General features: G+C 37.3%; 1 protein-coding gene and 1 long non-coding RNA gene across 2 annotated transcripts; one reads left to right on the top strand and one right to left on the bottom strand.

Moving 5' to 3' along the window:
* The first annotated feature begins 213 nt into the window (after positions 1-213).
* Positions 214-2896, top strand: LOC103458505 (glutathione-specific gamma-glutamylcyclotransferase 1-like). Its single transcript, XM_008399360.1, has 3 exons — positions 214-633; positions 757-792; positions 2183-2896. Exons 1-3 carry the CDS (start codon positions 463-465, stop codon positions 2582-2584), a joined length of 609 nt encoding a protein of 202 aa, XP_008397582.1. The 5' UTR covers positions 214-462; the 3' UTR covers positions 2585-2896.
* Positions 2897-11837: 8941 nt separating this feature from the next.
* On the bottom strand, positions 11838-12150 carry LOC103458506 (uncharacterized). The gene is made up of 2 exons (XR_532587.1): positions 12063-12150; positions 11838-11980 (listed from the first exon to the last, which is right to left on the bottom strand). It is a non-coding gene; the product is annotated as an uncharacterized LOC103458506 (long non-coding RNA).
* Positions 12151-15041: the final 2891 nt, after the last annotated feature.

The following is a 15041-nucleotide window of genomic DNA, read 5'->3' on the forward strand; positions in this document are numbered from 1 at the left end:
TATATATATAAGTTGAAACATATGTGTTTAAATTTAAACTTCGTGTTTGCTTTTCCTTCTCAACTTCAATGTTTTCCAACCTCATGAACTTCGATTGCGTCACTGCTCAATCGTGATAGGCTTACGTTATTTAAACCACGCCCACTCTGCAATTCTATTGGCTGAGCTTGTGCAGCTGCGGTCACTGAACAACAAATCCACGTGTTATTTTTCTCCTGAGCTCAGTGGAGAAACGGACAGTATCTACGAGTTTAAATCAGAGGACAGCCAGAGCAAAAAAAAAATAATAATAATAATACACTCAGCCCTTTGAGCATGCTGGTGATATGAAGAATCAGCACTTATCTAACAGGAGCAGTGAAGTGTCGCAGACAGGATGGGCAGAAGAAAATAAGACTTATCGGAGAGAGGAAGCTACCTGTGGACAGAAGGTCTCGTGTTTTTTAGAGACTAGAGATCAGAATGAAACTTGTAGATATGGCACATGAAAAACACAGCCTTTGGATCTTTGGCTACGGATCTTTAGTTTGGAAGCCGGATTTTGCTTATAAAAGACGGAAAGTTGGTTACATTAAAGGATACAAGAGACGGTTCTGGCATGGGGATGATTTCCATCGAGGGGATAAAGAGAAGGTGAGTTTTGAGGCCATTGTCCTTCTCTTTTTTGTGAATTGAATACAGTTCATTAACTAAAATTTACATGTGTTACATTGTGTTATATAAAACATAATAATTATCTGTATCTTTGCTATTCAGCCAGGCAGAGTTGCCACACTAGTAGAAGATGAGGAGGTGAGTACATTTATGTTTTCCTCTCTGTACAGAATATGCCTTACAATTCCCTGGAAAATTGAACTTTTTTCCACTTCGTGGCATTACAGCCAAAAACCTAATTTTATATTAATGTGTTTTTATGTGATAGGCCAACCCAAAGTTCTATATGTGAAGCTGATTTTACCTGGTTTTCATTTTCTTTCATTTTCTTTCTTTTCACACAAACTAAGTATGTGGCATAAACATCTACTTTAGTCAGAACTTTGCTGAGCCAATCTGCAAATCTGACATTTCTACCAGCTTTTCACATTTGGAGGGGGAATAATTTTCTTCTTTAGTAGAATAATTTTTTCCCCCTCAGATGAAAGGTCAATGAAAGGTCACATCTCTGTCATCACACAGCTTCTCACAAAGAAGCATGTCATGTAATACCAAAGCATGTCAGACAAGAACCGAGTATTTAGAGAATGTTGTTGTGCGACACAGCTGTTGTACTGAAGCAGCACTTCTGAAGAAGATGGAAGTAAAACATCAAAACATGACGGATATGACTGAATATAGATAACTGAGTATCTAATAAAATAAATTATCTTAAAAACCTGAATCACATGTAGGCACAACAAGTTTCATGGATAGAGGTTTTAGTTTTTATTAGAAGAATGTCATCTCGGTTAATTCTTTTAATTGGACTACCTAGTTTATTTGTTTTCCTTCAGTAGAAGAAACCCAGTAGGTTTTGCTTTAAAGCCTAAAAATGAAAGAAGCAAAGAAAAAGAGAGAAAAAGAAAGAAAGAACTTAACTGTAGTTTGAGCATCACAGTAAAACATTTTCACTTAACTTACAGTTCTAAAACTTAGTTTCCAAGTATTTTTTTGTTTATTTCATCCAAGGTTTAAGTGGATCTACACAGCATAAGTTGCTGATGACAGTTTTAGGTGGATGGCCATGGATTAAAACATTGATTAAAGCTTAGTTTCATAACTGAAATCAACCACGTCTTTGTTGCTGACCTGGCTTGAGTGTTCTTTGGTCTGTGTACTCATTAGGTTATTTCTGAAGGTAGTGATTGCACTGGATTTTATTTAAGGGTAACGGAGTAAAGAGGGATAAAATACACATGCAGGTCAAACCTTTCAGGTTTTGTGTTATGTGTCATTTTTCCTTCCACTTCATAATTATGTACTTCTTCGAGTTGGTCAATTACTTAACTTCCTAGTAAAAGAAATACAAATTTGAGGTTAAAATTTTTTTGACAAAATGTGTTTCTTTCTACTGTCTTTTATTTTTATTTATTGCTTCCATCGTGAAAGAATAGTATATCTGGATTCCGTCATCAGGTCTGATCATAGCATAGCGTGTTTGTTCTAGGTAGCACTGCTGCTGACACTGCTGTGTTTTTGAGCGCAGGCCTGCACATGGGGCGTTGCCTACGAAGTGCCACAATCCCACATGGAGGAGTCCCTTCAGTACCTCAACGTCAGGGAGGTTATGCTGGGAGGATACATAACAGAAATTGTGGAATTTGTTCCTAAAGAGAAGAGCCACACTCCTCTGCTGGCTCTGGTCTACATCGCCACATCGGACAACCCCATCTACCTTGGTCCAGCCTCAGATGTGGAGATTGCAGCCCAAATTTCAATTTCCAGTGGAAAAACGGGCCACAATATCGAATATCTGCTCCGGCTGGCAGAGTTTATGAGGCTGTGCTGTCCGGAGGTGGAGGACGAGCATCTTTTCTCCATCGAGGCAGCTCTGTTAAAGATCTTCCCACATGGAGAGGTCACACTCTCAGCTCAAAAAGCTCTTTAACGGGGACCTTAAATGATAGCACACAGGACTTCTTTTATGATTTTTTTGATTGTTTAAGGTATTTGGTGCTATAAATAAATTATAGGATTTCATGTGAAAATTTCCTCTTTTTGTTGGTAATAAGAAAGACTTTGACTACAATGTGGAGGGTCTGCAGTGAGCACCTGTTTTCCTTAAAAAGTAAATAATTACTTCTTTTAAATTTGTGCTTAAGCACTTTTAAAAATGTACTTTTAAGTATATTTGAATAAAAATGTTGCATTTTGAATGAAGGTCATTGTTTTATCATTAAAAGCATAGACTGCAACATGCTATTCTGACTTTTTCTCTTGTAGTGGACATGGAAGAGTTTTTAAAGTTACAATTGTGCTTATTTTTTATTGTGTTTGCTGGACTCTTAAAGCATATCAGTGAGTTAAAAGGAAGTTAAAAAAAACTCGTCAAGATTAGGTCCTTTGAGACTGTGAAAGGGGTTAAAGGTTGCATGATATGCACTTGTAGGGATATAGAAAGATATTTTTTAACTGCCGATGTGTCAAGTGCTAAAATGATTGCAAATAATTGATATCCTTTTCATTTTTTCTTGATTTGTCACTTTACAACCACACATTTCATTGTATTTATGTGGATTTTATGCGACTGACCAATGCAAAGTAATTGATTACTGTAAAGTGGAATGAAAAGAACACATAGTTTTATGTATAGAACGAAGTGTAAATCTAAGTTTGTGAACATAGGTTTTGAAATGTCTTTCCACATATAATCAAATACATTTAGATCTAGTTTCTGACTGAGTCAATCAAACATGTAGTTTGATCTAAGCTCTGGTTTAGAGGACTGTGGGAGCGGGGGGAGGGGAGGGCAGATAGAGAAGAGATTTTCTCTCCTGGCTATGAGTTTGACGGAACTAAACTTGTGTCAAATGCTCAATTAAACCTGTGACTCAGGCTCAGTTCCCTTGAAATCACCTTTAATCAACCAAAGGTTAGAGCAAGGGCAGGTAATGCTTCATTCAGACTGGACTGACGCATAAAAAAAACCTGGTGAAAGGAACATTTCCATCCATGTTGACAGATCTTATGTTTTATTGGAGAATAGTTTTTCTTTTTTCGTTTTTTGGAACAGCTGTTCAGCTGATAGATGAAGGAACTGTTTGTGACAATAGTTAGAAAACATTTGTTGGTTCAACTCAATGCTCTCCAACAAGGTAGCATTTTTCGTGAAACTAAAGTAAGCTCTCCCAATGAATGCTGACATACAGCATTAAATCAACCCAGATATGTTCTTTGTCATTCCCAGCAGAACAACCTGATAATTATGTGTCACATGCCATGCAACCCAACCTTGTACACTCTGTTCACCAAAAACAGATTACATGACTCACAGCTCAAGTACTTCTGTGCTTTTATTTTCATTCATGCAAAAGCAATGAACACTGCACATTCTGCTCCAAATTAAAACACCAATAGCTGTTCATTAAATGCTGAAAGTGAAGACAAAAAAAATATTTCCACTGCAACCATGTTACCCGCCAAAACAACAAAGAATCCCTGTAATGTCTGCATCTTACTTTGCAAGCTCAAAAATACTTGGAGACTTAAATCTCTGGTGAATCACTGAACTAATATTTAATTCTACACCCACTTTTTCTGAGAACTATCTACTCAGAAGGGTGTCAACATATTTCCAGCAACTTTGAATAGGTCTGCCAGCCCATGGCATTAGAACCACATTCCACAATCGCTCTGCATTCCTTGGTTCAAATTCAGAAACAGCAGGTTTAATATTAACACACGTTGTCTGTTGAATTAAGGCAGTGGTTCCCAAAGTGTGGGGCACACCCCCTACAGGGGGTGCAGTGCCATTGCAGGGGGGTCGCGAGAAGAAGTATGGAAAAAAACAAAACAAAAAAAAACCAGTTACACAAAAGTGTTTCACTGTAAAGATGGTTTGTAGTGTGTTTTGTTGCAACCTGAAGTGTGTGGAGTTTGAAAACAAAATATGTGTATAGGTTTATGTCTCATTGAACAATGTGTGTTCCCAGTTGATTATTTGATTATTTTTTTCTTTTTTTGAGGGGGCGGGGGGATTTTATTGTAATCCATAAGGGGGCCCAGAAAATCTTTAGAAACCACTGTATTAAGGTACAAGGATTGGGATGGCCACTCCATGACATCAATCTTGTTAGTCTGGAATCATTATAGTGACTGACTTGGGGTAAGTGTATTTTTAAAACTCCACTGGCAAGGGCAACTTGTCTTCAACATAATCCCTTCAAGTGTTGCATAACCAAATGGATCCATGGTCATGATGGGATCCATGCGTGATGGGTAAAAGCATAAAGTTCTCCTAAAACAAATTAACTGTCTACTTATCTCAGGGTTGTAGAAAGCTGGTACTGATCTCCAGTCATTGGGTGAGTTTTGGTAGACTCTTGAGCAGTTCATCAGTCGATCACTAGGCAACAGAAACCAGTTTTTAAAGCCACTAGCTCTTCTGAAAATAAGATCTCATGTTTTATCTTCTATACACAGCAGACTTTATTTAGCAGGAACATAAACATTTCAACACAACCTAGAGGTCAAGTCCTTGGGATATACACGTCGGCACAAATGGTTTCTTGTTTCTCAAAAAAATGTGATGCATTTTTAACTCTCCATCTGCATGTTAATGTGCACCAAGTTTGAACCCTGACCTTTGATCTTAGGTTGGTCAGTGCAGAGGTTATAGGTCACCCCGGATGCATTTTAAAGAAAATGTGATACGGTCTCTAATGGAGTCTTTCTGCTTTCCAGTTCCAGCACTCTATACTGTGAGGTCAACTGGGAACTCACCCCACTCCTGCCTTCATAAAGACTACTCCATCACTAAAGGAAGAGTATCTATGTGCCGAAAGCACAATGGCACTTTGAAGGAAATCAAAGGCTGGCCATTCTTCACCATTTTATCTTCTAAGTTACATTAGAAATAATTGCTTTACCAAATCACCAGTGCCAAACCTATGATTATTCATGCTTTTAGTATTTTCTACAACCCCTTCTTATGAATCGAACAAAACCTCTACTATAACATCTACTAAGATTGGTGCACTTAAGAGAGAGAGAAAGGAATCTTTGTTCGTTTAGCTTTCCAGAATTTTGGGCTCCTGTCTTATTATCTCTTTTATTTAGCTCACCCAAACATTTTCTGTAAGATACTGAGTCCTTGGCAGGTATGACCAGCATGATCAGATCCAAACAATCTACAATCTCTGATATGCTATGTAATGACAAAGCCCACAGTGTGAGAACTGCAGCATAGTAGAAGGTTGATTTCAGGTGAACCATTTCTACCTTATTATGTCATATGGATCATCATCCACCTAAGAGTCTTAGCCATATGCAATTTTTTACAATCTTTTCTATAAGATTGTAATTCAAATGTACTTTTCTACATTCATCTTTTGGTTCAAGTTTACAGGGAGGTGCCACTGACGGAAGGGTTCGCTTGCAGCAAGACGTTCCTGGCTTTGAATCCCGGCTTGGGGTCTCTCCAATGACCCTTGGAGAAAGCCACCATCTCCTCTGTACCTCTGCATTGGGAAGTCAATAAAGTGGATAGGTGGATGGGTAGATGGGCGGATGCCTTAAAATTAATCCAACTCAAGTGTTTGGGTTTAAGGCAATGGATATGAGTCATCATTTGTTTTTCTGTGACGCCTCCCTCACAACCAGGTGGCAGACAGATTGCGTCTAAATGTTATTGTGGAAACTTGATGACCACAAGGTGTCACAAGGATTCATATTGTTTACTTCTCTTGCCATCCTCCTCTTTGTGTGATGAAACAATTAACCTTGCACCTTTGTTTGTCACAGCTCCAGATGTTTCAAGGATATTAACTATTGCTCTGACTGTAGCCGTGGAAAGGGTTAGGTAGGTACTTGTTTTCTCATAGCCAAAACAGCTTTTGAGGATCAGTATGGTTTTGGCTCACTTGAAAAACATGTTCTCTTCTCTTTCTCATCTTGAAGAATGAATCAGTTAAATGAATTGCCAATTACAAATAAGTGAGCAAAGTATAGATTTTTTTAAAAAGTTGTATTTTGTTTTAAAGGAATTGTTGGGATTGTATTAAAAACAATTATTTCTTAATGTCGAATATCTTTACCACTAAGCAACTTAAATCCAGCTAAGACCTGCATTTTTCTAGCATATTAATTGCGAGGCGCTACTGCAATACAATATTATCTTTTAAGCTTTCTCATATTTGGTAGTTGATTGTAACATGCCATGTCTTGTAAAAATGTTGCTCAGTTTTTAAAATGCATTTTCTGTGAAAATGCAAATGATCTTTTAGGGACACATGGGTATGAAACAAAATCTATTGTGTAGGCATGACATAATAGGTCTAGAGAACACCAGGTGATGGTTAAAATTTGTTTTTGTATGTTTGTCATAAGAATTGAAGTAATATTTATATTTTTCAAAATTTATAATTTTTCAAGTAATTTTTTGGGAGGGGTTTATAAAGTTTAGCTGATTTTAGAAGTTTTATAATAATCACACAAATTTCCGAAAAATCTAAAAAAAAAGACTGGATGTGATTTTTTGCGCTTTACAGTTGTTGTTCTGGTTTTGATGTTACAGAAACTAAGGTTTGAATGGTTTGACAGATTTCACTAACAAACATTATCTTTTACACCAGCATACAAAAGTAGAATATCGCCCTCTGAAGCTGTGTTGACAATAGACAGAACCAAGAAGCCTACTAATGCTTGATTAGTTTCCTCACTGCTTGAGAAACACTTTTTATCAACCTAATTTTGTTTCCCTACTTACAATTTTTCTTCAGCTACATTCAGAATGCCACTACTTGTGTCTTAACACCTGGGATTACGTCTCGTCTATCTTTACGTCAGCATGAACTAGCAACATGAGTTCATGTTACTAGTTCAGTCATGACTAGTTCATGACTAAGCTAGTCATGATGACTAGTTCAGTCATCATGAACTAGTAACATGATGACGTAACATGTTTGCTAATGTTTTGAACAACTTGCTCATGATGCTGTCAGAAATGTTTGCATTGTGATGTAAGCTAAGCAGCACCAAGCAAGTCACCTTGTTGTCCAGACATTATAACCCATGAAAATAAAACCCATTTGTGAAAGCCATATTTATTTTTGTCTTATGTTTTGATTAAAATAAGTTATTCTAACTCATGTTAGCCCAATGGTTCCCAAACTTTTTCTCCTGCGCCCCCCCAGTAGTTTCCAAACATTTTCTGGGCCCACCCCTTAACCCCCGTATGGATTACAAATGGCTGTCTGGTTGAACAACGTGTGGGAAGGGGAGAGAGGATTGAGAGAGGATTCTTAGAGACTCCCTGACCCTGGGGGGGGGGGGGTTGACTTTTTTGGGGGCAAAATGAATGTATGTAGCTGAACATAGACAACAACATCGGTAGCCTACAGGTTAAGCTTAAGGTGCTGTATTGATATTAGCTAGTGATCTTTTAGCTAACATTACCTGCATCCAGAAACTTTACTCAACTCAGTCGGTTGGTTTGGGAGAAAAACTGTGAAAAGTTCTTTGCGTTTTGCTGGTTTGCTGCCATGATTCTAACAAACCTGCGTAGCTCTGCACAGCTGCAGCAGGTCTCCTTCACTTCCGCACAGGTGTAAACCCAGCGCGAGCGTCGTAGCGCTCATGTAAAGGCGGCTCGGAAAAACAGGTTACCACGTTAACAACGGATTAAACAGTTTTAACTGCTGATAAAAGTGACAGAGGACATAGATATGGGAAGTGTGGAAGCCCCTACTGTATCAAATTGACATAGGAATAACAGAGAGTTGGCCATTCTAAGGTAAAAACCCAGCACATACAGCATTCATGTTTTTATTTTTTTCATCCAGACGGCTTCCCGCGCCCCCCCTGAAATGGCACGGCGCCCCCCTAGGGGGCGCTCCCCACAGTTTGGGAACCTCTGTGTTAGCCTATATAACTTTTCAAATGGTTTTTGTTAGCTTCCATTTTCCATTCCTTTCTGAAACTTACTTATAATGCAGCTTGGAATATGGCTGTGTTTTCCAGAAAATGTCAAGACTTTCCTTTAACTTATCTCTTTTATGTCTTTTTGTTGAAAAATTACCTCGCACTGCTTCCTGAGTGGGTAACATTCATTGACAAAAGATTTGTGAAATCCTTTTTTATTGCTACAGTCATTAGTTTGAAGCTCTTTCCCACAGGTTCATTGTGTTTTTGTTTCATTTTTTCAGTTTATGGGCCATGACACCAAACAAAACCTTCTATCAAAAGGATATTTAGGAAGACAATGGTGCTAGAGGGAGGTAAGGGGTGTGCTTCCTGGTCTACTGTGCAGGAATGCCAGGAAAGTCAGGAAACATCTGAAACTAACTCAGCAGTGTAATCCAAATCTTTCACTTATCCAGATGGCTTCCCACTAGTATCTACAGGTGCAATAGATCCATAACAACAGACAAGGAGCCAATAAAGAGCAAAATATATGATCAGTCGATATCTTTGATGTAACGTTAGCTTTCCATGTTGATTTGTGGTGTTCTTGCTTTGTTTAAAACAGCCATGCGTTAAATGTCTAAGAGTAACTTTTGGAGCGCTACGTTTTTTCAGTTTTCAGTTTTTTCAGTTAATTTGTTTCTTTCTGATACTGCGATTCAAGAAGTGTATCTTTTAATCACAGATGGGAAGTAACTAGTTACATATACTTGAGTATTTTAAAATCTTCTAGTAGTTGTTTTACTGCACAAAACCTTTTGCTACTTCTTGACTAATACAATTTTTATGTTACTATTCTTTGGGTATAGTATCTAGCCCCTGTATCCACCGTATGTTTCTCCACTAAATGAGTAAAAAAAAAACATGTTTTAACCTAAAAATGAACCAGACACACAGATACTATCGCATATATACATAACCTATTGTAAGTATTTACTTCAGAATATATGCAATAAATAGATTTAGAAATTTGGTTTTATAATGATGTTTTACTTGTTTTTGAAATACCACTTGCACATAACTTTACTTTTCTACGTTTCTGATTACACACATTTTATAAAGTAAATCAGATGTTATGATCAAAGAGTTACTCAATGCTTGAGTCGCCTTTTATCAAATCTGTTGAACGACTACTTTATGCTTCCATTTGAGTAAAATTACATTAAAGTAACTACTCTTTCAGGAGTACAATTTTGGTTACTCAACCTCTGCTTTTAATGAACTGAATGGTACTTTGTCACACATAAGAGCTATACAACAGGCAAAACCCCAACCATTTTACAATTATCATGAAATTGCAATATTTTTTTTTTGAACGAGAACTTGGCTACATCCCTAACAGTTACAACAATGAAAACAGATTTACATCAAAACAGTATGTCTCTGGGCAACAATAAAAGTAAGAGCATTTCCAATGAACTCCAATACAACCTAAAGAAAACCATTAAACACTTTGGCTAACCAGAGAAAAAGGCTTCAGTTTGCAGGGGAGCATAAATATTGGACTCTGGATCAATGGAAGAGTTCAGACTTACCTTCTTCCAGAGTGATTGGCTCATCAGGGTCAGAAGAGAGGCAGATGAAGTGATGCACCCATCATGCCTAGTGTCTACTGTACAAGCCTGTGGAGGCATTTTTATGATCTGAGGTTGCTGCAGTATATGAGGTCAAAGTTCAGAAAAATCAAGAGCCTAAAGAATCAATGTCTGCATGACAATGCAGAAGCTTTTCAAAACATAAAACTAAAGAAAATAAAACAGAAAGGGGTTTATGCTAATTTATTACATTGTTTAGATAGATATTATACTGGCACAATATTCATACCCCTCTCACATCAACTCAAATTCTTGCACCTTATTGTCACTGCACAAATGATTCATGGGAATTCAGACCTGTGCTTTCCCCCAACCCCTGCTCTCTGTGCAATTGTTCACATTCTTGACAAGCAGCCAGTTATGGAAGGAAAACATAAACCACATCCATGAATTACATTAATCCCGAGATTCAGGATGTTCTGCCACGTCGCTTTTGTTGGTCCGATGCATTTGCATAATCTGAGATAACTTTATTTTAGCAGGATTGTGTAATTTATATCTCTACAAGCTTAGTGTGAATCATCCTGTCCTCATTTTTGCCTTAATGTTGGTCAGCGAGCATCTCTGTCAGTTTAGTTACTCCTGGTCCATTAAGGGGTAGTGGGGGTCCTGAACCAGCCAGCTAATCCCACTTTACCCTCCATAGAATATGTGAGGGGTCTGCCTGCTGTCTTTTGTCAGAAAGATATGGAATCCCTCCTCTTGTACCATAAATCACTTATACAATTTGATTCAGTTATTATTCAGAGGCATATGTTGTAACTATAAATTGATTCCCCTACGGGCCTCAGGTTGGTTGCTTCTGGGAGCAAATCTTTACTTGCCGCGTCAGTCAGTTAAATTGAGTGGCAGGTTTGGATTTGAGTCATACTCTTTCTACTTCGGATAATAGATGGAACATCATTTTCTGTAAGGGGTGTTCTAACATAACCTCGCTTTAAATTTTTCCACAACTTTCTCCCGGACCTGTATGCTGTGTTCCTTGATCTTCATGATTGCTCACTCATGGTGAATAAGTGAACATGACCCCTGAAGACAGTTGGTTGCACTGGATTTTATGTCAGAGGAGTGTCACAAGAGATGGTTAAGAAGGGATGGCCTTAAATTGGCATTCAAATACAGGCTGTGAACAGTTGATTTGTAACTGAACGGTATGTAAATGTTCATAATAACTCTTTACTAAAGAGATATTGTGTAATAAACATTATGGAAGGGGTTATTTGTTTACCACAATGTTGCCATTGCGTCTGCATTGGGTCCCGTTGATCTATGGCTTAGGCAGAAACATAATCTTTTAACACTTATCTTACAGATTTTCCCCATTGTTGGATGATTTTTCAATGCATCCAAAATTGTATGCTGCTATTACCGTAAATAAAAACTGGATTAACTCATGTGGCTAACCAGTTTAGTATTGAATTGACCACCTGACACAAGTCAGGAGTCAGACTGTAATCACCAAATTGATCTGTTTGATTATGAAAATGTGGAATTAGGCATGTGTGCTGCATGGTCTCCCCCCCCTAAGCCACACAGAGACCTTTACTAAGCAGATTAGCTCAGTGAATCTGTGTCAGGAATCAGGATACTGTGCTGGGTGTCGATTCATGAGCTGAGAGTGTGAGAATAAAGACACAAAACATGTTTACGATAAAAGAGGTGGCAGTAAAGCCTCGAAAGCTTTTTTCAGCACAATAGTGACACCTGCTGCTCCTTTCTGAGTTACACGTGAACTTTGCCTGGGCGTTTGAACTGATCTTGCTCGGAAGAGCTGCCCTGTAGATGATCTATGATAAAAGAGGATAATACAGGAAAAGAGTTTTTGAATCCAGAGATATTTAAAGACTGTTTCCTGTGTTTGGATTTTACCTTGGACTGAGGAACAGAGTTGTGACTTGCAGCTGTCAGAGGTGAAGCACAGGAGTGAGTTTGCAACATGAGCAGACCAGATGTTGTCCTCCTGTCATGGAGAATACAGTCTATCACTCACACTGCAGGTGGTGGGAAAAAGAGGGGAGGGGAGGCACACAGGAGAAGAGAACGAACGAGTGAGAAACGAGGGCAAACAGGAAGCAGAGGCCTTAAAACACAATGCTCCCAGAGTTTCCTGCAGGCTCACACAGATAAGAAGCAGCACTTTGTTTAAAGGGGCATTTTTACCCCCAAACATTTCCCGCTTCTGAAAGCACATCTTGCAAAACTTGCAAAGCGGTTCGGCAGAACATCGGTGACATTGTGTGGTGCAAAAAGTGGAAGAAAAAGAGTGAAGAAAGCAAGGGCGTAGGAACAAGTTTATCATTGGGGGGGACACATATCGGAAACTTGGAAGATCCGCAAATAGCTTGAGCAAAAATGTCAAACAATGGTGTCATCAATGTGCTACTCTAATCTGACCCCTTGTAACGAGTAATCTAACGTGTTACTATTTACAATCCAATAATCAGATTAAAATTACGTATCCAAATTATGTATTTGTGATTATCTTTAGAAAACACATATTGTTGCTTTGTTCTTTTTCCTTGGGGAGATACGTTTCATATGTAACACCAGCGACACAAACGTAATCGACGGGGGGAAAAGAGATGCACATTTTCTAGCTGATGGATTAATTTTTCATTGAGTGATCAAATTACTCTTTCAAAGTAACTATGCCATCCATGGCAATAAACTAACTACACTATATATTATATGTGTGTAGACCTGTCACAATAACAAATTTTGATCTTTGATAAACAATATTATTGTTGTTTTTAGACCATTTTTAAGTAATAAATGTTAATGGCAAAATTATAATGCCAGAACACAATCTGAAAGATCAGTAAATTTAAAATTATAATGAACATTTAACACTGCATCTGGAAGGCATTTCAAATATCCAAAATAAATAAACAAAACGACAAATAAAATGAATTTTAAAGTCTTTGTAAATAACATTTTCCTTAGGCTATAATATAGCCTATCTACCACTAATGACAAAAAAAACGAACTTTTCTGCAAAATTCACCAACTATTCTTAAAAAGTATAAAATAAGTGGTATTTCAAGAGAGCAGAAGAAATCCTGTTTTTTGAACAATAACAATTTTTGTAGCTAATCTGTTGCTAAGAGATGAGTGTGTTTACTGGTAACCAAGAGCCACGAAGTGAACTTCAGATTTTAACTTTTGCGAAATTTTCCAACGGTAAATGTCTTGTATCTAATCAGGTAAGCGTTATTTCGAAAGAGCTTTTGTTTTATAAACTACTTGTTATTAATTTGGTTTTAAGAGATAAGCGGGTTTTTTCTGGTAACGAACTGCCACGAAGTATAAATCGAGATTTTTACTTTTGTGTTGAATGTATGTTTAGTATATTTGCCATTAATGACAAAAAACAATAACTTTTCTGCAAAATTCACCAACTGCACAATTCTTGTTAGTGTAAAATAAGTGGTATTTCAAAAGAGCGGGAGAAACATTATATTTTTTTATCAATAAGAATTTTTGTTGCTACGCTGTTAATCTGTTGCTTAGCGATGATCGCGTTTTCTGGTAACCAAGTTCCACAAAGTTCCATAAAGTAAACGTCTGACAGAGAGCAGAAGAAATCCTATGTTTTTTGAACAATAACAATTTTTGTTCCAATCTGTTGCTAAGAGATGAGTATGTTTACTGGTAACCAAGTTCCNTAAGAGATGAGTATGTTTACTGGTAACCAAGTTCCACAAAGTTCCGTAAAGTAAACGTCTGAGAGAGAGCAGAAGAAATCCTATGTTTTTTGAACAATAACAATTTTTGTTGCTAATCTGTTGCTAAGAGATGAGTGTGTTTACTGGTAACCAAGAGCCACGAAGTGAACTTCAGATTTTTACTTTTGCATAAGTAAAAATCAAAAAGCAGAGCACAAACATTTCTAATGTAACTATTGCCCACAATAAAAGTAGGCTTTTTTCTAAAATAAGCTTTTTAGCTATTTTGTTTATTTATTAACCATGTTTAGCACACTGAATGGAGGAAGTCAATGTAAGACAACATGCTAGTTATAGCCCACATGCCACTGGCTGCATTTAGGCTAATATTACCATTATTCAATCTTGATATTGCCTAATGTTTTGTGATACCAAGTATAGGCTACAGAACAAAGACAGAAATATTTACAGAAAGAGATGTTTAAGCAGAATCATTGCAAAGGCAGAAATGAGAAAAACACACAATTTATCTTAAACTCCTAGAACTGGCTTTAATTCTTGAATTAAAGGAACTCTGTTAAAAAACAGAAACACCTGCTTTAAAAGCAGACTTAAAATGTTCCTTCCTGTGAGCACCCTATGTATCATCTGATATTGTTCGGACAGGTTCAGATCTGATATCACTTGCCTTGTTAAATTTCCTGTTCCTAAGTTCTCTGACGAGGCCCAGAAATTTGATAACGAGTGAGATTTCAAAGTTCAGAAAGGTAGAAAGTTTGCAAATGATTTTTCTTACACTTTACAGTTATGCAGCACTTTGTGTTGATCAGAAGTAATCATCTTTGTTGTAAAATATCTTGGAATTTGTGGCTGCATCATTGCAAATGCTAGAAATAGTTATGGGATGTAAGCACTTCTGCACATGATGGTGCTTGTTAGAGAGCCCTAAATATTGTATGTTTATGTTATTTCCCTCAGTTACTCAACATATACTGTTACAGAAACTCACAGTTTCAGTGTTGGGGTCACATTATATTTGGGAAACGTTTGATAGTTGTGCACATAAAAAAAAAATAATGTAGTTTACTGCTAGGTGAAACGTTAGTTAAAATCAAACCTACTTGGAGATACTCAGACAATGTGTATATATATTTATTCATATTTATATAAATTCCCTTCTCAC

This window comes from Poecilia reticulata, linkage group LG22, assembly GCF_000633615.1.
Source record: "Poecilia reticulata strain Guanapo linkage group LG22, Guppy_female_1.0+MT, whole genome shotgun sequence".
Lineage (NCBI taxonomy): Eukaryota > Metazoa > Chordata > Actinopteri > Cyprinodontiformes > Poeciliidae > Poecilia > Poecilia reticulata.

Excerpts from the sequence above, each read along its gene's own strand:
- LOC103458505 (XM_008399360.1), top strand. The coding sequence starts at position 463 with ATGAAACTTGTAGATATGGCACATGAAAAACACAGCCTTTGGATCTTT. Across the intron at positions 634-756 it reads ATCGAGGGGATAAAGAGAAG|CCAGGCAGAGTTGCCACACT; the intron begins GTGAGTTTTGAG and ends TTTGCTATTCAG. Across the intron at positions 793-2,182 it reads CACTAGTAGAAGATGAGGAG|GCCTGCACATGGGGCGTTGC; the intron begins GTGAGTACATTT and ends TTTTGAGCGCAG.